This window comes from Periplaneta americana, chromosome 6, assembly GCF_040183065.1.
Source record: "Periplaneta americana isolate PAMFEO1 chromosome 6, P.americana_PAMFEO1_priV1, whole genome shotgun sequence".
NCBI classification, from domain to species: Eukaryota; Metazoa; Arthropoda; class Insecta; order Blattodea; family Blattidae; genus Periplaneta; species Periplaneta americana.
The window spans coordinates 6,722,776-6,748,700 of record NC_091122.1 but is presented as its reverse complement, the minus strand read 5'-3'; the positions used below and the strand labels follow the sequence as shown (position 1 = coordinate 6,748,700).

Here is a 25,925-nt window from a genome sequence, read left to right as displayed (position 1 = left end):
CGCTGTTTTCACGACTACAGAATTTTTTTAATTGGATTGGAAGACATTTTCATAATGTACACAAACAAACTTTGTAAATATAAAAAGAATGAGATTTATTAGTAAGAGCATAATTTTTACTAGATACAAATTCTGTTCAATATTACACACACACACAATTCACACACGAATTTCTTCTGTTATGCAAAATCAACCAACTTGCCCAGTAGGTCTGAGGGTCAGTTCATGAACCTGCGGAAAAAAGAAACAGACGAGGTTAATTTCATTATTCAAAGTTGGTAGGCCTACAGGATATCTCCAGTAACACAGCATCATTCTCAACATTTCACCACGACCATCATTATTATGAAGAACACTATATGTATCATAAAAGTATATAAATAATGAAATAAATAGTTTATTTCGCTCTTTTACGAATATTTAAAATCGTATAATTTAGCTACAATTAGCTAACTCGAAAGCTAACGTAAATTCTGTACAATAAATACGAGGATCATTGCATAAATAATTCACAGGTTGGTAGAACTGTGAAGTGGATGATGCAACGCCAGTGAAAATTACGTCACTTGCAAATTTCAGACAACAATTTTGAAAATTAAAGGAGTAGTGGTTTTTGAAAATTAAATTTAAATTTACAAATATTTTAATAATGTATTGTAATTTCGGGTAAAATGAGATTAAATATTGCACAGAGACTATTTATGTGCGATATTATAAATACAGATTTTCAAAAACTTCGCTCAAACGGTTAAGAAAATTAAAATTTCACCTAAGTGTAGTTATTCTTAGGGGGTTGAAAATTCTGAAATTTGAAGGAATAATGATTTTTGAAAATTAAATTTAAATTTACAAATATTTTAATAGTGCGTTATAATTTCGGGTAAAATGAGAAGAAATATTATACAGAGACTATTTATGTTCTGTATTATATGTACAGATTTTCAAAAACCTCTCTCAAACGGTTAAGAAAATTCAAATTTCACCTAAGTGTACTTATCCTTAAAACAACGGTTAGAGAGTCGAAAATTTTGAAATTAGAAGTAGTATTAATTTTTTGAAATTAAATATTTTAATAATGCATTATAATTTCGGGTCAAATGAGATGAAATATTGCACAGGGACTATTTTTGTGCAGTATTATATGTACAGATTTTCAAAAACCTCTCTCAAACGGTTAAGAAAATTCAATTTTCACCTAAGTGTACTTATCCTTACAAGAATGGTTAAGGAGTTGAAAATTTTGAAATTTGAAGGGGCAACTTAGTGATTTTTGAAAATTAAATTTAAATTTACAAATATTTTAATAATGCATTATAATTTCGGGTAAAATGAGATGAAATAGTGTACAGAGACTATTTATGTTTAGTGTTATAGGTACAGATTATCAAAAAACCTCGCTCAAACGGTTAAGAAAATTCAAATTTCACCTAAGTGTACTTATCTTTAAAAGAACGGTTAGAGAGTTGAAAATTTTGAAATTTAAAGAAGTAGTGATTTTTGAAAATTAAATTTAAATTTACAAATATTTTAATAATGCATTATTATTTTGAGTCAAATGAGATGAAATATTGCACAGAGATTATTTATGTGCAATATTATAAATACAGATTTTCAAAAACTTTGCTCAAACGGTTAAGAAAATTCAAATTTCACCTAAGTATACTTATTCTTAAAATAACGGTTAGAGAGTTGAAAACCTTGTTAATGATATACGCCTATTTTGAATATCATGAAAATGTGATAGTTTAGTGATATCTCATCATAAATATTTGTGTAGCACTTTTTTCTGATTTTTGAATTGCTACGTACCTGTACGTGAGGTGGGGTGCCCAAGACGTACATGACGGCCGCGGCGAGGTCCTCTGGTTGCAGATGTGGATGTGTCTGTTGCATTGTCTCTGGGTTGTGGTCTTTGCTGGACACCGTTGTGAACTCAGTGTTTACCAGCCCGGGACTCACACTCTGGAAAACGTTCAAAATAGGGCCTACATAAACACTCAAAATCATATCAGGAAGGCACTCTTAATCTAAAAGGGAAACGATTAGTAATTTCAGTTCTTTTCGTACAATTTTTCCACGTAACAGTTTTTTACAAGGATTATTTTAATTATCTGTTTAACTTCCTCATAAGAAGAACTAGAATCGGTTATTACACCCTTATTTTTTTATCTGTTAATTAAATAATATCAGAAGATCTAAAGAAGAAAAAAAGAAAATTAAGAAAGAAACAGTGAACATGTGACCTTGGCTAACAGGTGTTTTATATCTCCCGTGTTGAACATTTCTCCTGGAAAAATATAACTCCAGCCATTTATGATTGGATAATTTATTCAGTGGTTTGCCACAGTATAAAGTTATCCTTAGTTTCTGGAAACACTTCTACAGTAATTTTTATACTCAACAAGAGGATAAGAAGGTATCCAACGTTCTACAAACGACCATTAAGGAGAGAGGATGGTATTTTTTTAACTTTTTTCCTATTTGGTGTAAAATATTAATTTTTGTATGTAGAGAGCTCATAGCTGTGGCAACTCAACCAAATGAAAATATTTTGAAAAAAAAAATTTGGAGTCCCAAATTTGAAAAAAAAATTACCCAATGCAGGATTGTACTAAAACAAATATATCTAAACCGTTTTTAAAGATAGATTCAAGCAGTTTTTTTGCAATGTATTTTCAAACGCATGTTCTACAAACTGTCTGTAACAGAATTTTGATATTAGTCCCTACATTTGTAAAATAAAGAATTAAAATTTAATAACAATTTTCTGATTTCCTTTCTTGCAAACAAACGGATGTATTTTTAAAATGAAATCAATTAACAAAATTCTGTTACAGAGAAAAGTTTCCTAATAGTCTAAAGAATGTGTGTTCTAAATTTCATGCATGTATCTGTAATAGTTCAGAAATTATATCCATTTTTGTCTGGCAATGTAGCAAAAAAAAAAAAAAAAAAAAAAAAGAAAATGAAGTTACTGGAAACCGATAAAAGCGGGCGTGTGATTTAAAAATACATAACGCAGGAAGTTTAAAAATGACGTTTCAACATCCGATAAGGGCACAAATACCCACAAAATGTTATGCTATGCATTCCACACATAAGTATTTTAAATAATTTTTTTTTTTTAAATTTACTCATTTTTCACCAAAAAATAAGTACCATCCTCACCCCTTAATCATTGAATTTACTGGAGACGTAACTTTCAAAATGTCTTCTTCGTTCTCTTCATTTGATGGTTTGGGCTTAAATCCGATCCGTCTCCATAATAAAAATTAACTTCGCAAACGAAATGTGGAGGTAACTTTTATCTGTTTTTATATAGGGCAAAAGAACTTCAAAGATTTTTTTTACATTCTTTAAGAACTTATTAAAATTATTAGGAATAAAAATTACTTGTTATTACTTACAGTGACTCGAATCCTGGACTTCTGGCTGACCAGTTCGCGGCGAAGACCCTCAGCCAGAGCTGTGACAGCGTGTTTGGACGCCGTGTACATGAACAAGGAATACTCTGCAGGAGGGATCACGTGACCCAGAAGACTGTGAAAAGAAGAGCAAGACAAGGTTAGTCATTACCTTTGTATCTGCAGTAGCTTAGCTGAGCACCTTGAGATTTTAATGCGGAACGTTTTTACTCGCATCACTTGAAAAAATTTGAAACAAGAATTACAGAATTGCCCCTTACGGCAGCTACGTCGATCTCACCCGCAATGCATTCGTTAAGGAACTTCATTTATTCATTCCTGGCTCAGGTTATGGTTATACTGCAACTTGGCCTATCCAACTTCGTTTGTTTTTATATTTTAAGAGGTTATGTACATTCCAGTATTTCCTGAAACAAACCACCCAGCCATCCGGGATGTGGTCTCTTTATATAGGCAATTCCAACAATAACGATGACGTATTAAATAATAAATGAATAATGTATTTCGATGCTCCTTTATTTCAGTCCTTCATATCTTTGTACAAGGGGGCCGTGTTAAAAACAGTTGCTGTAGATCTGTGATTGCGGTATCAGATGGACTTGGAAAAGATTGACCAGAAACGTTTTTTAACGTGTGAAAGCTTAACGGAATATTAAACTTAATTTTAATTTTATCAGAAATTATTATTCGAGTATAAAAACGGACAGTATGAAGACAGAAATATTTAATATAACATAGTCTAAAATCCTTAGTACTTATCTCTGGTATTAATTTCCAAATGAACCCAGTTCTCTGAAACGTTATACTATTTATTATTCATTACAATTTCAAACAACTCATTGGCGTCATATTGATGTGTGAATCGTTTCGATTATCAATTACATTGTTGTCTCGAGACTAGGCCTCATGGAATGAGGAACAGTGTTGCCAATTCAGCGGTTTTCCCGCTAGATTTAGCGTTTTTCATTGTTAGTATAGCGGGTAAAATGTATGAAATTTCTATTGCTCATATAGGAAATTAGCGGTCTTTTTTTAACACGCACAGCGGTAAAATAATCTTATTTTACATTGACAATATAACAATTTAGCGGTTTCTACTCTGTACCTTAGCGGATTTTTAAGAATCGCATTGGCAACACTGATGAAGAAGCGATTATGGGTAGGCGCCCACTTACCAGAACTGATCCGTATGGCGCGTTCGCTTTTTTATTCTTCGCATTGCCGTATTGCTCACTTGACTGTATCGCCTCTGCCCGCATGACCGGATTTCGTCCAGAATTCTGGCCAGAGAAGTTTAAACGGATTTCCGTACGGGACAAGAAGACTGACATGACAAATATATCTATTGCAAAGCCTTCAATCGCTGTAATATTGAAGGTATAATGAAATGGATGACGCGAAGCTTATTTTAATAAGTCAAACAGTATGAAGAGTTTTACAATTTATGAAATTAGAATTATAGCAATGTAATATGGAGAAAGAACGTATGGGATGAGATTGCGAAAATACTAAATAAACCAGGTATGTCCTTCATAGTTTAAGTTACAGAGGTATTAATTTTCTTTTTAGGTTCAATTCAGAACACTACAATTAATAATGCCCTCTAGCGGTAAATTAGAACACTATTTGATGATTAATTCGGAAATGCAGACAACTGAGCGTTATTTTAATAGGATAGCGCCTACCCTATGAAGTAGTTAACGGGAAGGCTACGCCTTGTTAAATTTAAATGCGGAGATTCTAAAGACAGAAATAGATAATTTAACATAATCTAATTCTGAAGTACTTAACTGTGGTATTAATGTCTAAAAGAATCCAATTTTCTGTAATGCTATATTATTCATTACCAGGGAACGGATTTATATGGACTAAAAATATATGAAATATGTAAATATATATGTAGTTATTTTTACCAAAATATGGAATTAAATATGGATTTTTACCAAAATATGGAATTAAATATGGACTTAAAATTATAAAAAAATGACTATGTACGTTAAATATTGGTACATTTTAATCAAACTAAACAAAAAATATAATGGACGTACCTTATCTTCCAATGTAGTTTCAACAAAACACAATTTTTATTGTCTGTTACCATAACAATAGGTTACAAACATTTCTTTCAAGTGCTGAAAAGTGAATCTTCTTCTATTGTCTCTGAGGATAGATTTATACTGACTAAAAGAGCGTTCGACGTCACAAGAAGTAACTGGTACATAATTCAATTTCACAATGTCTGCTGGGGATAAGTCCAAGTTAATCTTCACTGTTGATTCACCACTCATCACAGCAACAACCTTTTGTAGTTCTTCATATCCAGGGTTTTTTGAAAGTACAGTGTCCACCTTAGCTCTTACTGCATCTGCAACTTTACCTCTACCACGATTCAGTTGTTCCACAGTACTATTTATAATTTCAAAACTTTCAGATAGTGAAAGGTGCCTATTTTGGAGACTTTTGAGCGTTTTTATGATGCATGAAAATGTATGCTGAATGTGAGCTAAGTCATTCTTCACACTTATGTCACAGGTAACTGTTTTCGCAGTATCAATTGAGACTGCATCTTCAGAGTCCAATGCAAGGAGAACATTGTTAATAGAGTCTATATGTTCGGCATAATATTCAACTGCTTCTAGCCATGTACCCCATCTAGTTAAAATTGGCTTTGGTGGCAATGGAATTTCAGGGTACATTTCTTTCAACACGTTAACTCTACTGGGAGCTTTGAGAAATACTTTTTTCACTGATGAAATCAACAAATCTACTTTAGGGAAATTGTCTCTGACCACTTCTGCCACACGATGAAATGCATGCGCCACACAAGTAAAATGAGTCAATTTAGGATATACAACAGATAATGCTTGTCCAGCTTTGACCATATAAGGGGCAGCATCGCTAATAAAGAATAACACATTATCGTACATAATACCCTTTGGCCACAGGATACCCATAGCTTCGTTGAACAGTTTAACTATAGTTTTGTTATTGCACTTTTCTAGAACATCACAATGTAAAAGAATTCGTTCAGAATATTGTTCACTTAACAAACCGATAACTACATTACCAACAAGTCTACCTTCTTTGTCGGGAGTCTCATCAATGGAAACCCAAATTGAACTATCTTTAATTTCATCTCTTATCTTCTGTATTGTCTCATCGTAGATGGATGGAGCATACGTCTTCCTAAGTGTTGACTCATCCGGGATTGTATGTTGAGTATATTTTTCAAGGAATTCCCTGAAGACCTTATTCTTTAGTTTGTAGAGAGGAATATCAGCAGAGATGAGAGAACGGCACAGGTCGATGTTAAACTCAGATCTTACATTCGATGTTGTTGGTTGTGTTAAAAACAATTGTCTCTGCTTGGAATTTAGTTGTTTGTTGGCCTGATGTTTACTAGTTGTAATGTGTTGTTGCACCAGGAACTTTTGTGTAGATGATACTGCACACTGACACAAATTACAAAATAATATTTTATTGTCAGTTGATAAACCATCTTCTTTAAATTCTGAAATGTAACTTGTTAGTTTTGATTTTAAATTGACTGAATGACGTACTTTTGGCATATTTACCGTCTTTATAGTATGATTTACAAAACTGAACCTATGTGTACTCTGACTGGCATTTAACTGTTGAGCTGCACAACTGAAGTCTGTTAAAAATTTTAAATTAAATTAATACAGTTTTGTAACTTACTTTCCCATTGTTGATAGGACTGCTAATTTTCAAATAACTCTGATGTTAAAGGGATTACTGAACATGTGTTTAAATCTCTATTGTTGAAATGTATTTTTAAAAGTTAATGGAATTTTGTTTTGTTTTATTGTTAAACCTAATATAATATGGACTGTTTTATATGAAATATGGAAAATATATGGAAATTAACGAAAATATGTACTAAACTCTAAAATATGGAAAAATATGGAAAATAAAAGTAGGATTTTTCAACCCTACACATTGTGAAACATAAAGATAATGCAAAATATAAATTATATTAGCTTTATAAGTAAATATGTATTTACATATAAATCCTTTCCCTGTTCATTACAATTTCAAACAACTGTGTGAATCGTTTCGACTATCAATTGCATTGTTGTCTGCAGACTAGGCCTCATGGAATGAGGAAGCGATTATGCAGTAGTTAACGAGAAGGCTCCGCCTTGTTAAATTTAAATGCGGGCAATATAAAGACGGAAATGAAAAAAAAATCAAACTTTAATTTCAAATTCCAAACATCCTTACAATTCCAACCATGCTCACAATAACAATCATGAACAACACAAACTTCTCACGCAACTATAGGGATTCGATGAAACCACAGTTACTTTCGTTTGTTACGTTTTCATAACAAACTCCGCCTAACATATCTCCTTCCCTCAATGTATTAGAATGACTTCAGAAATCTGGAAAACAGGTTCTACACCTACACTGATACTGTGTAATTTTATGTGTACAAATCCATGGGATAAATCTAGCTGAATGGAAGGTGAAATATGCGCCATAGAATCTAGTTTTTCTCATAAAAACCCCAACTCAATAAATGATATCGTTGCCAAAAAGAAAACAGTAAAAGAAGTCACAACTTTAGATTGTCGACATCTACGACATCTCGTATAAGATCCTTGAGTTAAATACGTCTTAATAAAAGCGGGAACCAATAGAAATTCTTTAAATAATTGTGAACAGTACTTGCAATATCAGGACACGCCCATAAAAACACATATTATGTGTAATTTTCACCCAAATTTTTCAAGTAAAGTATGATTATTTTTCTACTACTTCTCAAAAAATTAGACGAATAGAAATTAAATGATCTGTAGTTTTTATAGAACTATATTTGCAGGTTGAAATTCGATATGGTATGACAAGTCTGCGTTTGCTTTTCAAAATTAAAATATTTCATTCTTATTTTCCATGGCCTTAATTTATTTACAAGAAGAAAAATGTTGAAAAGAGAGAAAAATTAGAAATGGGACATGAAACTGTGAAATTCGTAGTTACTTCGAAGATCCGGGGTCTTCAATATCTAGTATAATTTCTATTGATAGGGATTACCTCCCTACATCTCCTTGGTAGGCTACGAATCTGGGGGAAGGTCTCCCATTCTTCAATCAGTACTTTCTGGAAAGTTTAGGAAACTGCAGTTCACATTTCATGTATATTTTAGACATGTTCAATTGGGTTTAGGTCAGCTGGATAATCAATCTCTTGGATTTCGAGTACCCGCGAGAAATATGTGGTATCCATGGTGATAGGAGCCTTCAGATTGTCTTGTACCAGTATGAAAACAGGCTTCATAATTTGTTCGCCACAAGGAGGATTTGTTTATGCACAAGTCTTCAATTCTTCATAGCGTTCTTTATACATATAATTAATTTCTAGTGTGGTGATTTATTTATACTATATAGTGGTGGAATGCTATAAATTGTTATAGTTACTTACAAATGGCTCTTAAGGAACTCGAAGATTCATTGCTGCTCACACATAAGCCCGCCATCGGTCCCTATCCTGAGCAAGATTATCCCACCTCCCTCAAAAATCTATTTTAATATTATCCTCCCATCTACTCTTTGGCCTCCAAAAAGGTGTTTTCCATTCAGGTCTTTCAACTAACACTCTATATACATTTCTGGATTCACCCATACGTTCTACATGCCCTGCCTATCTTAAACGTGTTTACTGTTCGCAATTATATCAGGTGAAGAATACAATGCGTGCAGTTCTGTGTTGTGTAACTTTCTCCATTCTCCTGTAACTTCATTCCTCTTAGCCCCAAATATTTTTCTAAGCACTTTTTTGTCGAACATCCTTAACCTCTTAATAATTTCAAGGGAAAAATTGTTCCAGGGCCGGGTATCGATCCCGGGACCTCTGGGACCTGCTTTACAGAAAACTCTACCTGAAAAACTAGATTTCATAATATGTTACTGTAGGTACGTTAACAGAAAACCACAATTCCAAGTCACACATTGTGTGCACTCGATGTGGGTCTCTGGCGTCTCGTCAGCCCATTCGAGTTGTGTGAATATAAAGAGAAAGATTGAGACAGTATCGGATGGAGTTCCTGGGTAGCTCAGTCGGTAGAGGGCTGGTGCGTTCAACCAGAGGTCCCGGGATCGATACCCGGCCCCGAAACAATTTTTCCCTTGAAATGAATAAGATCTGCTTTACAGCGAGCTTTCCTTGAAAATCTGGACTTGCACACCCTTAATCTCTGTTCCTCTCGCAAAGTGAGAGTCCAAGTTTCACAACCATACAAAACAACTGGTAATATAACGGTTTTATAAATTTCAACTTTATTTATTTATTTATTTATGTATTTATTTATTTATTCTGGTGTAGTTAAGACCATCAGGCCTTCTCTTCCACAACACCAAGAATACAAATACAATAACAGAAATAAAAAGGAAAAAAAAAACACTATAAACGAAGTAAAGTCACACAAAAATATACACAGGTTGCAGTCACACAAACTTTAAATGAGTGATTAAGTATAATTAATTGTATCCTAATTAACTAACATAAACAAGAAACTTGCGATTTTAATCTGGAGTAAAAAAAAAACACAAATTAACACTTCTAGCAATATCTAAAAAGCATTAAACAAGACAAAATTTTCCAATTTAATTTTGAATTATGATAAAGTCCGGCAGTCCCTAACATCATCAGGTAGCGAATTCCAGAGGCGAGGTATTTCTACAGTATAGGAGGATGAGTATAGAGACGTTCTATGATGAGGGATAGAAAGAAGTGCTTGATGTCGGTTTCGAAGAGTTGTAAGAAATTGAAAGCGCGATAAGAGAGCAGACACGATGACAAAAGCTTCTCAACCGAATAATAACAGGCATTTGTAACTTGTTATAGTTACCTTGGTAATTTCCTACAGTCGCTTAGTGTTCTGTGAGATTTTAACTAGATTCCCGGTCAAAAGGTTTGGTATGGAATTTACGTGTCGAATTAAAACGCGAATATTTTCATAGTTACGTTTCAGCTTTCAGCGTCACTCATTTTATGCATGGTAAGTACTGCACTTTGTGTGTAAATTAGGCTTACATCGAAATAAATTTATCAGTCTTCCGCAAATAACGACGCGGAAAACAACAAAAAGACAGAAGCGTTAGTGGTCTTCTCGAAGTAGTGTCTGTTAGTGTACCCACCTGTTTATATGCACGATGTGTCCGTCGTCCACATTACGCTCCTTCATTGACTGGACGGCCTCTTTGGTGCAGCTGCTCAAAGCGAAGACGTTCAAGTCGAACATTCCCTTCCAAGCCTCCTCAGGGCCCTCTGAAACCAAAGAGTGTCTTTGTTGAATATTAACACGTCGAATTTAGAGATGTCGTGAGAACTGTGTATCATCTATATATATAATTTGAACTGGTAATGGAAATTACGGGAAAGCGGCTGAACGGATTTTAATAAATGGCCCCTCATTTTGAAGCTTGGAACCAAAAGTTTTTCAGAAAAATAGTAGTTTTCAGTGAAATAACAATTTTCGTACATCATTTTCCTGTTTACCATAATCCATCTCGTCAGTTTTGAGAAATAATGGCTTTTCAGAATAAAACAAAACACAAACGCACTACAATAAACAATATCACACGAAGGCTACGACCTGCAGGATTGCTGACATATTTAGAGTTCAGATGGTTCAGATTGTCTGACATCATAATGTCAATATGTCGATCTTCATTTGTGTAATTTTTTCAGATCGTTTCTGTAATATTGGTTATTAAAAACTTCAGACTTACTAAAATGAATTTACAGGTCAGATTCTCTGGTGTGTAATTTCCTGATTACAGCTGTCTGTATATCGGATATTAAAAACTACAAAACTTAAGAATGTTTAATGAAATTATTACCATTAAAAATGGATTTGAGAGAAGTGGGATATGATGGTAGAGACTGGATTAATCTTGCTCAAGACAGGGACCGATAGTGGGCTTATGTGAGGACGGCAATGAACAAAGCCATTTGTAAGTAAGTGATATAGATAGCCTATTTATGTGTGATTCTCTTCAGTATTGTCTGGAAGAAGCGCAAATATTATAATGCCCAAGGGAATAAGAAAAGGTATTACTTACTGACAAAATAAGAGGCCTACAAAATGTTATAGTGTACCGATCACTTTAGCAAGATCTCTTAGCAGGATAAAATGATTTACCCTTTACATTTCAAGCTCTACATGCAGCAGCTATACCAAGACGCTAGGCCTATGTCTATTGTTGGAAATCATGGCAAACCTGACATTTTCTTAACTCTCACCTACAATCCACAATGATCTGAAATAGCTACTGCTTCACTCCCACAAGAAAAACCGGCTGATCGTCCTGACATTGTTACTTGCGATTTCGAGTTGAAACTCAAAAACTGAAGAATGCATAGATTCAAGAAAAAGTATTTGGCATAAAAAAAACATTCAGAGGGAGTATGTTTCATTATTATGGAAGCAAATAACTTTCAAAATGCCTGGTATTCTTCATTGAAAATAAATCTGAAAAATTGAACTTCTAACAAACTTAGTTTGCAGCATTTGCTGCACAAGCCACTAGTCTGTATATATAATTTGAACTGGTAATGGAAATTACGGGAAAACGGCTGAACGGATTTTTATAAATGACCCCTCATTTTGAAACTTGGAACCCAAAGTTTTTCAGAAAAATAGTAGTTTTCAGTGAAATGTCAATTTTCCTACATTATTTTCCTATTTTCCAAAATCCATCTTTCGTCAGTTTTGAGAACTCATTGCTTTTCAGAATAAAACAAAACACACACTACAATAAACAATAGGCTATTACACGAAGGCCATGACCTGCAGGATTGCCGACATATTTAGAGCTCAAATTCAATTGGTTATTAAAAACTTCAAGATTTACTTAAAATAATTTACAGGTCTGATTCTGCAGTGTGTAATTTTCTGAGTACAGCTGTGTATTGGATATTCAAATCTACAAAACTTGAGGTGGTTTGATGACATTATTACCATTAGAATATATCAGCTAACGCGAGTCAGTTATTCTCTTTACTTGATGAATACATGTCAGTCTGAAGATTCCAACACATACCGTAATTCATGTAATAGACTTCCTCCTAAACGAAGTGATTGATAAAAATATGTGCTTACTGCAGTCTTCAAAATGAGACAAAGAAAATACTGTATATCAGAAAGTGTTTTTTTTAATTCAATTTCAAGTTAGGTACTAATGACCTATATTAACGCTTCTTGCTTCAAATACAGTTTCCTGACATCTCTTAAGTGGGTAAGCGGTAGTGTCGCTGGTAAGGTGTTGTGCTGCAAGTTGGAAGGTCGTGGGTTTGATTTCCATGCGGTCATAGATTTCCTCCATTGATCTACCAGGGCATTTTCTTGGGGGTAAAGAAGGCAAATATATAGGACAGCCGTCCCTACAGGGGCCTTAACCATAATCATGACATGTAGTAGAAAACGTTTACCTTCTCTTTTACTATCTCTTATAAATCTCTTATAAATTGAGGGAAAGAAGACAGAGGACGGACACTGGAAAGTTTTCTTTTCTCAATCGTACTATCAGGGACTGGAATGCTTTACCTGCAGACTTACTAAAGGCTTTACCAACAACCAAAAACGTATTTAAAAATATGCTTACGGACTTTACTAATAGACGATAATTATACACAGTATTTAAAGGGTGTAAATGATATTTTGTTATTGAAGTGTTCTATCAGTGAAGAATTATGTTGTGTCAGTGAAGTGTGTTGAGTAAGTGAAACGTGTTCCTGTCAGTGAAGCTTTATAGTTTATAGTGGCAGTGCAAAGTATTTGAACAGTGAAATGTTTTTGAAGTGTTAGTGAAGTCAGGATAGAATCAGTGAAATGTGTCGTAGTTCCAGTGCAGTGAGTGAGTTGACAGCGAAATGAGTGTAGTGTTGAAAGGTACTTGTGCAGATATGAACATATCATACTCGTGGGTTTTAGTTCGAACATAGGTTTAAGGTACAAATTAGATTTACTTTAAATTTTATTTTAAGTGATCGTGCTTCATTTAATTTAGGATGTTCACTGTTGTTGTTGTTATTATTATTATTATTATTATTATTATTATTATTATTATTATTAATTATTAGTATTATTATTAATTGTATTTCTTATTAATTGTGTTTATTATTGTCATTATTGAGTGTAATTAGTTACCACTGCCACCGGGTATATACCCATTGCAGTGTGAATAAATACATACATACAAGTTAGCCGTGGCGAGAACGTGATTCGAGAGCAAATTGTGGCTCGCAATGATAGCTGTGCATTTCTCTTACTTCCTGCCTTCCCCAACCCCCACCCTGTCACTCACTGGAATCAAAGTCCGTTCCATTTGTATTTGTCTCTAACCTGCGAGTGGCGTATCGTCGCAATGTCTCTCTCGAAACCATGTACCTCTACAAAAACGAAAGTTCCAAGTAGGATGGGAGGACGTATTTTTTGCTGCCAATATGGTGAGAATATTAAATGTATGATTTGTTCACAATTATTAAGAGGAAAACGGTTGTATAACATAAAACGACATTATACTACATGTCACTCATGAAACATTAAAAGGTTGTGTTATTATTATTATTATTATTATTATTATTATTATTATTATTATTATTAGGCCTATTATTATTATTGTTATCATCATTATTATTATCATTATCATTATCTCCGCACTCGATCCTTTTTCGGCAGATGTACGAATAATACAGATTTACTATGTGATGTTAAATGAAAGCTAGATGTAAGGACTTGACAAATGTTGAAATTTTCAAATCCTTGCCAAAAAATAAATATCCGAAGCTTCGTTCTTTCGCTTGCTCTGTTGAAGCCATGTTCGCTACAACTTACGTTTGTGAAAAATTATTTTCAACAATTAAAACACTAAAAACCAAATTTAGATCACGACTGACAGACAAATACCTTCGTGATCAACTACGACTGGCAGTAAGTGACATAATTCCTGATTTTGAAACTCTGTCGCAGATACATTCTGAAGACAGTTAATTTTAGGTTGTGATATTGTTCATTTATTCTTCATTTCTTTCTTCGTTACACGTACTAAACATTAGTTTGTAGCCTTGTACTGTATAAAATTATATTTAAGTGCTTGACGTAAGGAAACTTAAAAAGTCGTTAATAAGTCAGACAGTTGCTTCACTTCCCCTTCGGGTGTCCGCCTCCCTCCTTAGGTGCTATGCACGTTGCAGGTTACACAGTGGCTCGGCGCACGATCACATTTTCGCCACCGCTGCTTTAAGTAAAGGAACTGAGCATCTTTAAACTCTGTATAAAATGACGAAATTTGTATTTAAAAATAATAGACGTATAAACGTTTTTGGGCAGTAGAGGTGTGATGGGAACCTTACCTGTGAGTGAGTTGCCTATGTTGACGCCGGCATTGTTGACCAGGATGTCCACGCCCCCCAGATTCTTCTTGACCCACTGGAATGCCTCCTTGATGTCAGATTCTTTGGTGATGTCTGCTTTCACAGCGAACAGTCTGCCGGGCTCAGAACTCAACTTTGACGAGAGCTCCTACAAACAGAAAATAGTATCACTACTACGCCTGCCTTGTGAAAAAATGTCAAAAATAGTGGTAGTGGAAGAAGTTGTAGTTCATTTAAAGACGCATACTCATAGTTACAGTCATGGTACTGTTTTAATATCTCGTAACATCCAAATAACGCTAGATATAGTTGGAAGTAAAAAAGTTTAATAGCCTTCCTCTCTAAATATACAAAATCAAACACAAAACATAAGATTATTTAGGGCCAAATTAAAGAAGTACCTAATTTCTCACGACTTCTATTCTGTAGGTGAATTCATGACAATCAACAACGCTGCATGAAAATTTCTGTCTTGTATTAAGTATCGATACTAACCCCTTGTGTTGTACTAGTACTTGCTTACTTACTTACTTACTTACTTACTTACTTACTTACTTACTTACTTACTTACTTACTTACTTACTGGCTTTTAAGGAATCCGGAGGTTCATTACCGCCCTCACATAAGCCCGCTATCGGTCCCTATCCTGAGCAAGATTAATCCATTCTCTATCATCATATCCCACCTCCCTCAAATCCATTTTAATATTATCTTCCCATCTACGTCTCGGCCTCCCTAAAGGTCTTCTTCCCTACGGCCTCCCAACTAACACTCTATATGCATTTCTGGATTCGTCCATTCGTGCTACATGCCCTGCCCATCTCAAACGTCTGGATTCAATGTTCCTAATTATGTCAGGTGAAGAATACAATGTGTGTAGTTCTGCATTGTGTAACTTTCTCCATTCTCATGTAACTTCATCCCTCTTAGCCCCAAATATTTTCCTAAGCACCTTATTCTCAAACACCCTTAATCTCCGTTCCTCTCTCAAAGTGAGAATCCAAGTTTCACAACCATAAAGAACAACCGGTAGTATAACTGTTTTATAAATTCTAACTTTCAGATTTTTTGACAGCAGACTAGACGTTAAAAGTTTCTCAACCGAATAATAACAGGCATTTCCCATATTTATTCTGTGTTTAATTTCTTCCCGAGTATCATTTATATTTGTTACTGTTGCTCCAAGATATTTGAATTTCTCCACTTCTTCAAAAGATAAATTTCCAATATTTATAGTTCCATTTCGTACAATATTCTGCTCACGAGACATAATCATATACTTTGTCTTTTCGGGATTTACTTCCTAACCTATCGCTTTACTTACTTCAAGTAAAATTTCCGTGTTTTCCCTAATCGTTTGTGGATTTTCTCCTAACATATTCACGTCATCCTCATAGACAAGCAGCTGATGTAACCCGTTCAATTCCGAACCCTCTCTGTTATCCTGAACTTTCCTAATGACATACTCTAGAGCGAAGTTAAAAAGTAAAGGTGATAGTGCATCTCCTTGCTTTATCCCGCGGTAAATTGGAAAAGCATCTGGCAGAAATTGGCCTCTACGGAGTCTGCTGTAAGTTTCACTGAGACACATTTTAATTAATCGAACTAGTTTCTTGGGAATACCAAATTCAATAAGAATATTATATAAAACTGCTCTCTTAACCGAGTCATACGACTTTTTGAAGTCTTACTACTACAAACAAAAACATACACGTAGTTACGTTACGTACTTTTTTTAAGTTGAAAGCATTGTGTGTGCACATACCTCAACCCTTTCCACCCTACGTGCCAGTCCAACAACTTTTACTCCGCTTTTGACCAGTTCCTTAGTGATGGCCGCCCCAATCCCGGAACTGGCTCCCGTCACCACGGCAACACGTCCTGCCCAACGTTGCATTTTTCTGAAACAATTAAGAAACATATTTAATGATAACTTTATCAGGCAGACACATATTTGCAAATCCAACGAACACAAACAACAGAACAACACTGGAGAAACTCCTCTACAACTACCACCAGCCTCAACCACCAAACTAAAACACACAAACAAAACCGCAAACACTGTTGGAAATTTGAATACTGTCTGAGAGGACACACGACAGCAACAGAGAGGCAGATGAATAAAATAACACCACACCATGAAAGTCTCCATAACCATTCACACGCTTCTGGCACCGGAAGGGGAAACTTAAAAAAAAAAAGTATGTATGTATGTATGTACACAGTGTTCTACCCAAGAGCAAGTCTTTAACTGCAAACCCAGCATTTCCCATCCTTCCAAATTTCTTGCTTTCCTCTTAATCTCCCCATATAATACCTATATCAACTGATATCTTTTACCCCGAACTCTTGTCCCGTTCACCATTCCTTAAGCATCGCAAATTAACAAATTAGGCCTACATCAAAATAAAAAAATAATAAAAAAAATATAAATAAGTAAAATAAAATAAATAAATAAATAAATCATCATCATCCTTCACGAATTAGGCCTCTGTAGACCTGTTTCGGCCCCATCTAGCAGTCTTCTTAAAGGTCTTCCTGGTCGACGATGTCCTCTAGGTTTATACTGCATCATAATTTTTGGGATTCTTGAATTTTCCATTCTTCACACATGATCTAGCCAATTGAATTTGTATCTGCTGATTTTTTCTTCTATTGACTCTACTTCTAATTGTTCTAAAATTTCTTCATTCCTTTTTTCGGTTTAAAAGAATATATCCTGCTGTCCTCTTGAAAAATTTCATTTCCGTTGCTTTGATTCTGTTCATGTCTTTTTTCTTTAATGTCCAAATAAAAGGGAGGGTAATGCTAGTGTATTATATATTTTTATTCTTGTAGATTTTTGTACTAATTTAGCTTTTAATGTATTGTTTATTATTCCTAGAATTTGTGTAAATTTGGTAATTTTCTTGTTCACATATTTTTCATTTTGATAAGATATTTCACAACCCAGATAATTGAAATTTTGCACTTGTTCGAGGCATTGGTTATTGTGTATTATCTTACTTCTGACTGGGTCTTGTTCTAAAAATGCCATTACTTTTGATTTTTGTGCTGAAATTTCCATCCCAAAATCTTTTAATATTTTATTTAATGTATACAATCCTCTTTGTAAATTATCCTCTGAATTGGAAAAAAAAGAAAGAAATAAATAAATAAAACCAATCACTGCACTCACACACCAACTGGCACTTATGCCAGAAATAGTGTCATATACAGTATGTAAATATGTATTTATTATTATTTATGTACAATGGCTGGAGAGGGCATCCTGTGCGTATAAGACCCAAAAACGGCCTCTGGCTCAAAGCCAGGAAAGTCAATAAACTACTACTAGTCTACTACTATCAGGCAAAATGTACGCGCAGAGATGACTCATAAATTGCTAGTCATTCAGCTCTTAAGTGAAAGAGTTGAAAATTTGGAATTATGTATTTAGAATTGAATAGGACTATTGCTGTTGAAATATTGGAATGAAGCGTGTCTGGTAAACTACAATAAAAGAAGCGTTACAAATGATTTCCTTAAAGAGGGGACGCATCAGAAATCCGCACTGAGTGCCTCTGTTTTTCAATAGGCGCTTATCTGCGCTAGTATAAATAATTTTGTACCCTTTATGAATATGTTTTAATACTATCTATGTGCATTCCAATCTGATTTAATTAATTTTTTTCTGCCCAAGGGCACGTGTTTCACTGAAAATCCAGCATTCTCAAATCCTTCCTATTTTCTGGATATGATCCATAGAATAGTTATATCTCAATGTCGTCTATCATCTGATATCTTCTTCTGCCCCGATCTCTTCTCCCGTTCACCATTCCTTCCAGTGCATCTTTCAGTAGACAGTTTCTTCTTAGCTAATGACAAAGACAATTTCTTTTTCTCTTCCTGATCAGTTTCAACATCATCCTTTCTTCACCCACTCTTTCCAACACAGCTTCATTTCTTATTCTGTCTGTCCACTTCATACGCTCCATTCTTCTCCATATCCACATTTCAAATGCTTCTATTCGTTTTTCTTCACTTCGTCGTAATGTCCATGTTTCTGCCCCATACAATGCCACACTCCACACAAAGTACTTTACCAGTTCTTCCTTAGTTCTTTTCCCAGAGGTCCGCAGAAGATGCTCCTTTTTCTATTAAAAGTTTCCTTTGCCATTGCTATCCTCCTTTTGACTTCCTGGCAGCAGCTCATGTTACTGCTTATAGTACACCCCAAGTATTTGAAGCTGTCCACCTGCTCCTCATTTAGAATTCGCACGTTTACCTTCTTTATTTTTCTTCCTATGACCATGCTCTTCGTCTTGTTTGCATTTATCTTCATCCCATACTGCTCACAGCTGTCATTTAGCTCCAGTAGCATATCCCTTAGTATCATCTCCTCTTCTGCTAACAACGCCATATCATCAGCAAATCTTAGACACTTTATTTCTATTTCTCTTTTGTTGTTTTGTAATTATATTCTTTATTCTTTATATTTAAATTTAAATAAAATAAAATAAAAATAAAAAATCTAATCGACATGAATATCGTACTGGAAGACAAAAGTCTACTTTCCCATTAATTGAGCCTAAATGTCATACAAGTGCAGCTACATGGAGCTAGTTTCGGCCCAAGACTTTATAATAAAATTACAAACCATTTTCCAAATTTGAAATATTTTAAAATTGAAGCTTTTAAGAAAGAAATTTATAAAATTGTTCACGATATATAATATTAACAAATGTGTGTATTTTTTACCTTTTATTTCTGTCGACTATATTCATGTTTTTATTGAATACCACTGGCTTCTGTATGATTGTCATTTTATATTAAATGTGTTTTTTCTCTCTTTTTCTCTTTCTTCTTCTTCTCTCTCTTTTTGTTTTTGTGTATTAGTTATTGGTTTGAATTAAGTTACTTACTGTATTTAGTAAAGTGTCTTTGTAAATTTTATGCTATATTACTGGCTAAGACCACGCCGTACACGAGCTAGTGGCTAGAAGCAATTTTGTTTCATAATTTTAATTTGTACTCACTACCTAGGTAGATAGTTATATAAATTAAAAAAGTATGTGTCATTTTATAAAAAAAAATTTATTCTTCTTCCTCCTACTATCACCCATCCCATGTTCTGAATACAGTTCTTCACTAAATCCTCCAAGTAGATGTTGAGCAGGTAGGTGATAAAGGGCATCCTTAACGTACTCCTCTTCCTATTTCACTTCCTTCTGACATTTCTTCTCCTATCCTGACTTTGACTCGTTGTTTCATATAAATATTACTGAACAGCCTTCTCTCTTTCCACTCCACACCAATTTCTCTTAGGATCCCCATCAATTTATTCCAATCCATTCTGTCAAATGCCTTTTCTATGTGCACAAATACTATATACACTTCTTTATTTATCTCGAAATCTCTTTCGCCGATTGTTCACAGCAGTTCAATCTGTCGTAATTGTACCAGTAGAATTTATGACTAAGATTTACTATTTAAAATGCAATGACCGTAAGATTCCATTAAGACTATCGGCGTAATTTAGAGATAACGAACGTCACTCGTGTTCGGAGTCTCTAGTAGGGTGTAGGTTCGAATTTTTCCTGAGACTGATAAACTGGTTTCTGTCTAAGATTGGAATAGACAAGAAAATATAGGCCTATTTTATATTTATTATGTTTCTTGCTCATATCATTTAAAATGTTAAGGTTTTTCAATGTTTCGGAGTAAATAATAGGAGATAAATTCCTGTACACCGGATAATAAAGACAGACAGACATGCCCTAAACTACTTTTGCGATACCACAGATGCTGAAAACTCTTTCGTGATAATTTCGATATCCCTGTTTTGCAGAATTACAACAATTTTGTAATGGGAAAATAAAAGAAGTTGGAAGGTTATTGATGGAGCTGAAACACATCTGCATAAAAACAGCTGCACTTGTTACAGCATTGTGACCTTGCATTCTGATGATGCAGCCCCGGGATTATAGGAGGAGTTCACGCTTCATCGTGGTTACATTACTCATTCCTGACACATTCTCTTGAGAGAACCAGAAGAGGAAAACATCTGTGGGAATACCGGAGCGTAGCCAAGACTATAGTGAAATTAGCAGCACTTCCTTGAGAGACGAAACACCAAACCGCACTTCTTATTGCAATAACTACAGTTGATAACTTTCCTGGTGTTCAGTAAAATTCCTGTTTTACATTAATTAACGCTATATTCTTGAACAATTTCAAGCAGATAAGTACAAATCATGGAGCGATCTGGTGTTTTATTGATTTTTCTTCTGGCATAAATGCCTTTTTATTGTTGACTAAAATTCAGTTAGGATAGATATCATAGCTATACTTACTTACTTATTTACTTATTGGCTTGTAAGGAACCCGGAGGTTCATTGCCGCCCTCACATAAGCCCGCCATAGGTCCCTATCATAAGCAAGATTAATCCAGTCTCTATCATCATGTCCCACCTCCTCAAATCCATTTTAATATTATCTTCCCATCTACGTCTCGGCCTCCCCAAAGGTCTTTTTCCCTCCGGCTTCCCAACTAACACACTATATTCATTTCTGGATTCGCCCATACGTGCTACATGCCCTGCCCATCTCAAACGTCTGGATTTAATGTTCCTAATTATGTCAGGTGAAGAATACAATGCGTGCAGTTCTGTGTTGTGTAACTTTCTCCATTCTCCTGTAACTTCATCCCTCTTAGCCCCAAATAATTTCGTAACAACCTTATTTTCAAACACCCTTAACCTATGTTCCTCTCTCAAAGTGAGAGTCCAAGTTTCACAACTATAAAGAACAACCGGTAATATAACTGTTTTATAAATTCTAACCTTCAGATTTTTGACAGCAGACTGGATGATAAAACCTTCTCAACCGAATAATAACACGCATTTATTTATTTACATATTCATTTATTCTTTCATTAATTCATTTATTTACTTATTTATTTAAAAACTTACTTATTCCTTTATTCATTTATTAATTTATTCACTTATTAATTAATTAATTTATTATTTATTTATTTACTTTAAAGCTTACTTATACTTATTTACTTATTCATTAATTAATTAATTAATTAATTAATTCATCCATTTATTTATTTATTTCCATAGGTTTAAGGCTACTAGTTCTTCTTTCCCACATCACTACAAATATAATTATAACTAAAATAAAGACAAAAAACTAAAACTAAATTAAAATTTAATCTACAGTAGTCTAATGACAGAGTTCGACAGTTATACAATCTGCAAAATAACTAATGTGAGCTTATTTTGTTGCCCTTCATGATATCCCGTCTGTCTCACTTATGCCACACTCACGACTCGGTAATCAAACGCGGTGTTGTGGGTTTACTCCACTTTGTAAACAGGAAATAAAGTTCACAGACTTCCCATTGACTCAGCAAGTTATCTAACCTGGAATTTTCCTGCGTTAATGTGATGCAGGTTTCAGACTAGCAGGGATTGGTTACGATTATGATGATGAAATGACTGAGGTTCTGATTACGTTGATGATTACACTTACCATTCAACGTAATAGCACCGATGACAATGATGATAATTAATAATATTATGAAGGTAGTTTTAAACATAAGAGTAATGACTATCATGATAAATATTATTGATAATTTTGTGAGGATGACAATGGCAAAACGATAATAACAATATGATGAAGATGACAATTGTGCGATGATATTGAAGATTATTGTCAAGATAATTATAAATGTAATAAAGACGATAAGTAATATTGTTGATTTTATGATGACAAAGCAACAATGAAAATGCGAAGAAGATGACAATGGTAACGATGAAAATGACGACGATTATTATGATGTTAAAATGTAGCAATAATGACTGCGATGATAAATAATATTGTTGATTTCCTGATGATGAAAATGGCAACGATGATAATGCTGATAGCGATGAAGATGACAATAGTAACGGTGATGGTAAATTATGATGAAGTTTTATAACCATGCAGGAACGAAGTTAACGAAGTGATTGTCAATTTATATTAAATGTGTTTCTCTCTCTCTTTTTTTTTACTCTTTGTGTTATTTATTGGTTTGAATTAAGTTACTTACTGTATTTAGTAAACTGTCCTTGTAAATGTTATGTTATATTATTGACTAAGACCACACCGTACACGAGCCTGGCTCTTACGGTAGTGGCTAGAAACATTTTTGTTTTATAATTTTAATTTGATCTCTTATATAACTAACTTCTAAATCCGCAAATGTATTACATAATACAATTAAAAAAAATAATAATAATGTATTCTGAACTACTGATTTCTTTTCAGTAAGTTCCACAAATGAAGTGACGGTAGAAAAGAAAAATGGCAGAACCTGAAAACGTTACACTATGTTCTGGATTCAATTAAATATAAAATAATTTTTTATTGTTATTAACACAGTTGTTAAAAATATATTACTTTTAAGGGTTTAGGATAGTTAAATTTGAGTTTTTTTTCTAATTGATGTAGAATTTGAATTTTAAATATAGAAATATCATTGCTCCAAGAACTTAAAATTTGATATTAGTTTAAAAAATTCGTACCAAAATTTAAAAAAAAAAAAAGTACCGGGTATAGTAATTCACTAAAATTGATATACCTCAGCCATTTTTAAGACCAATTAAAAATTTTCTATGAAATTTTACTCCTAAAGCACGTTTTTTAAAATGTCTGTAGCATAATTTTGACAGTAGCTTTCAAAGTTGTAAGATCAAAATTACATTTTAAAAGAATGAATAATTATAGAGATACTTGTACCTACTTTTATAGAAATATGGAGACATATTTTTCAAATAACTTACTTACTTACTGGCTTTTAAGGAACCCGGAGGTTCATTGCCGCCCTCACATAAGCCCGTCATTGGTCCCTATCCTGAGCAACATTAATCCAGTCTCTATCGTCATACCCCACCTCCCTCAAATCCATCTTAATATTATCTTCCCATCTACGTCTCGGCCTCCCTAAAGGTCTTTTTCCCTCCGGCCTTCCAACTATCACTCTATATGCATGTCTGGATTCGCCCATACGTGCTACATGCCCTGCCCATCTCAAACGTCTGGATTTAATGTTCCTAATTATGTCAGGTGAAGAATACAATGCGTGAATTTCTGTGTTGTGTAACTTTCTCCATTCTCCTGTAACTTCATCCCTCTTAGCCCCAAATATTTTCCTAAGCACCTTATTCTCAAACACCCTTAACCTATGTTCCTCTGTCGAATTGAGAGTCCAAGTTTCACAACCATACAGAACAACCGGTAATATAACTGTTTTATAAACTCTGACTTTCAGATTTTTTGACAGCAGACTGGATGATAAAAGCTTCTCAACCGAATAATAACAGGCATTTCTCACATTTTTAATCTGTGTTTAATTTCCTCCCGAGTATCATTTATATTTGTTACTGTTGCTATTTTTTCAAATAACAAAATATCAAATTTCTATTCCAATGAAAAATTTCCTAATAGCCTAAGTAACGTGTTTCAAATATCATGGATGTAAGGAATAAAGCAAAAAACTAAAGTTATGGGAAATTTCAATCAATGTTATCATTTTAAAACTCTTTACGCCAGAGATTTAAAAATGGCGTCACTGCAGCTTACAGGGGCATAAATATACGTCAAATTTTGCGTAATGTATTTTTCACATATCAAAATGTATTTTAAAGGAAACAAATTATTGGTTTTGACTATATTTAAGCATCCTCTGCCGTTAATAAATATTGGGTATATTGAAAAACACGTTCAATGTTGTAATTATTCAAAAATAGACATTTTTTTTTCTCAACCATTTACTTATTAAATGTTCATATATGTCCTCAGACTCACGTAAAATTAAAAAAAAAAATAAGCTATATGGTGCTTGAAGAACAATAATTTGCAATCACTATCTTACGGTAATACTAGAAGCACAGAAACGAAAATATTTATTCACTCTTTTGTTTCTTAGAAAGGGAAGTAATACGATTGCTTCAAAAACCGACAACAAAACACAGCTGACACTAGCCAAAACACTACAAGGGATAAAAACACAACCCACCTACCTTGAAGCTTCGAACCTGCTATTCAAATAAAACACACAAGATGGGAAATCAAAAACCTGTAGGTTTACTTTTATGTTAAACTGAAAGAATGCAAAAAAATGAATATTCATAGCAGAATCTGTTTACTAAACAAGGGTAATGCCAGCTGATAAGAAACAAACCACAAACGGATATCGCTGCACCATGACAACCGCAAACATGTGAACATCTACTGTTACCTGGATAACTGCTGTTGCTGCGCGAGTAACCACGACTGACTTTCACAGCCTGATTGTCAGTTGTCTATATAGAGAACGGAGAGCGGGGTATTCCCCGCTCACGGTTTGAAGGAATGGCGCGTTCGGACTGGAAGTGTTTTCTCTTTTGCGTAATATCAATTCGCAATCTTACATCGCTTGTGCATGACGGACAAGTTACTTACCCCGCGTCTTAGAGGAAAATAATGCTACAACGGAATCACTTGTCATACTTTCAAGAAAAATGACTTTTTATTGTAACATTATTCAATATTCACTTCCTCTTTATCTCTCGATCTCGAAGAGACATTATGAAAACTGTTTTCGCGTTACGCAACATAGAAAAAAATGTTTAAGAACAACTTTTATAATAGTAATAATAATAATAATAATAATAATAATAATTATTATTATTATTATTATTATTATTATTATTATTATTTACTTACAAATTGCTATTAGAGAACTCAGAGGTTCATTGCCGCCCTCACATAAGCCCGCCATCAGTCCCTATCCTGAGCAAGATTAATCCAGTCTCTAGATCATATCACACCTACCTCAAATCAATTTTTAATATTATCCTCTCATCTACATCTCGGTCTCCCCAAAGATCTTTTTCCCTCCGGCCTCCCAACTAACACTCTGTATGAATTTCTGTATTCGCCCATACGTGCTACATGTCCTGCCCACCTCAAACGTCTGGATTTAATGTTCCTAATTATGTCAAGTGAAGAACACAATGCGTGCAGTTCTGCGTTGTGTAACTTTCTCCATTCTCCTGTAACTTCATCCCTCTTAGCCCCAAATATTTTCCT

At 34.1% G+C, this 25,925-nt stretch overlaps 1 protein-coding gene across 2 annotated transcripts; it reads right to left on the bottom strand.

Moving 5' to 3' along the window:
* Positions 1–70: 70 nt before the first annotated feature.
* LOC138700930 (dehydrogenase/reductase SDR family member 11-like) lies at positions 71–25,228 on the bottom strand. 2 transcript variants are annotated; one of them, XM_069827369.1, is made up of 7 exons: positions 25,093–25,228; positions 16,591–16,726; positions 14,805–14,973; positions 10,586–10,715; positions 3,408–3,540; positions 1,810–1,962; positions 71–231 (listed from the first exon to the last, which is right to left on the bottom strand). In XM_069827369.1, exons 2-7 carry the CDS (start codon positions 16,720–16,722, stop codon positions 190–192), a joined length of 759 nt encoding a protein of 252 aa, XP_069683470.1. In that variant the 5' UTR covers positions 16,723–16,726; positions 25,093–25,228; the 3' UTR covers positions 71–189. The 2 variants fall into 2 exon arrangements, with proteins under 2 accessions (XP_069683470.1, XP_069683469.1); XM_069827368.1 differs by lacking the exon at positions 25,093–25,228 and adding an exon at positions 24,875–24,999.
* Positions 25,229–25,925: the final 697 nt, after the last annotated feature.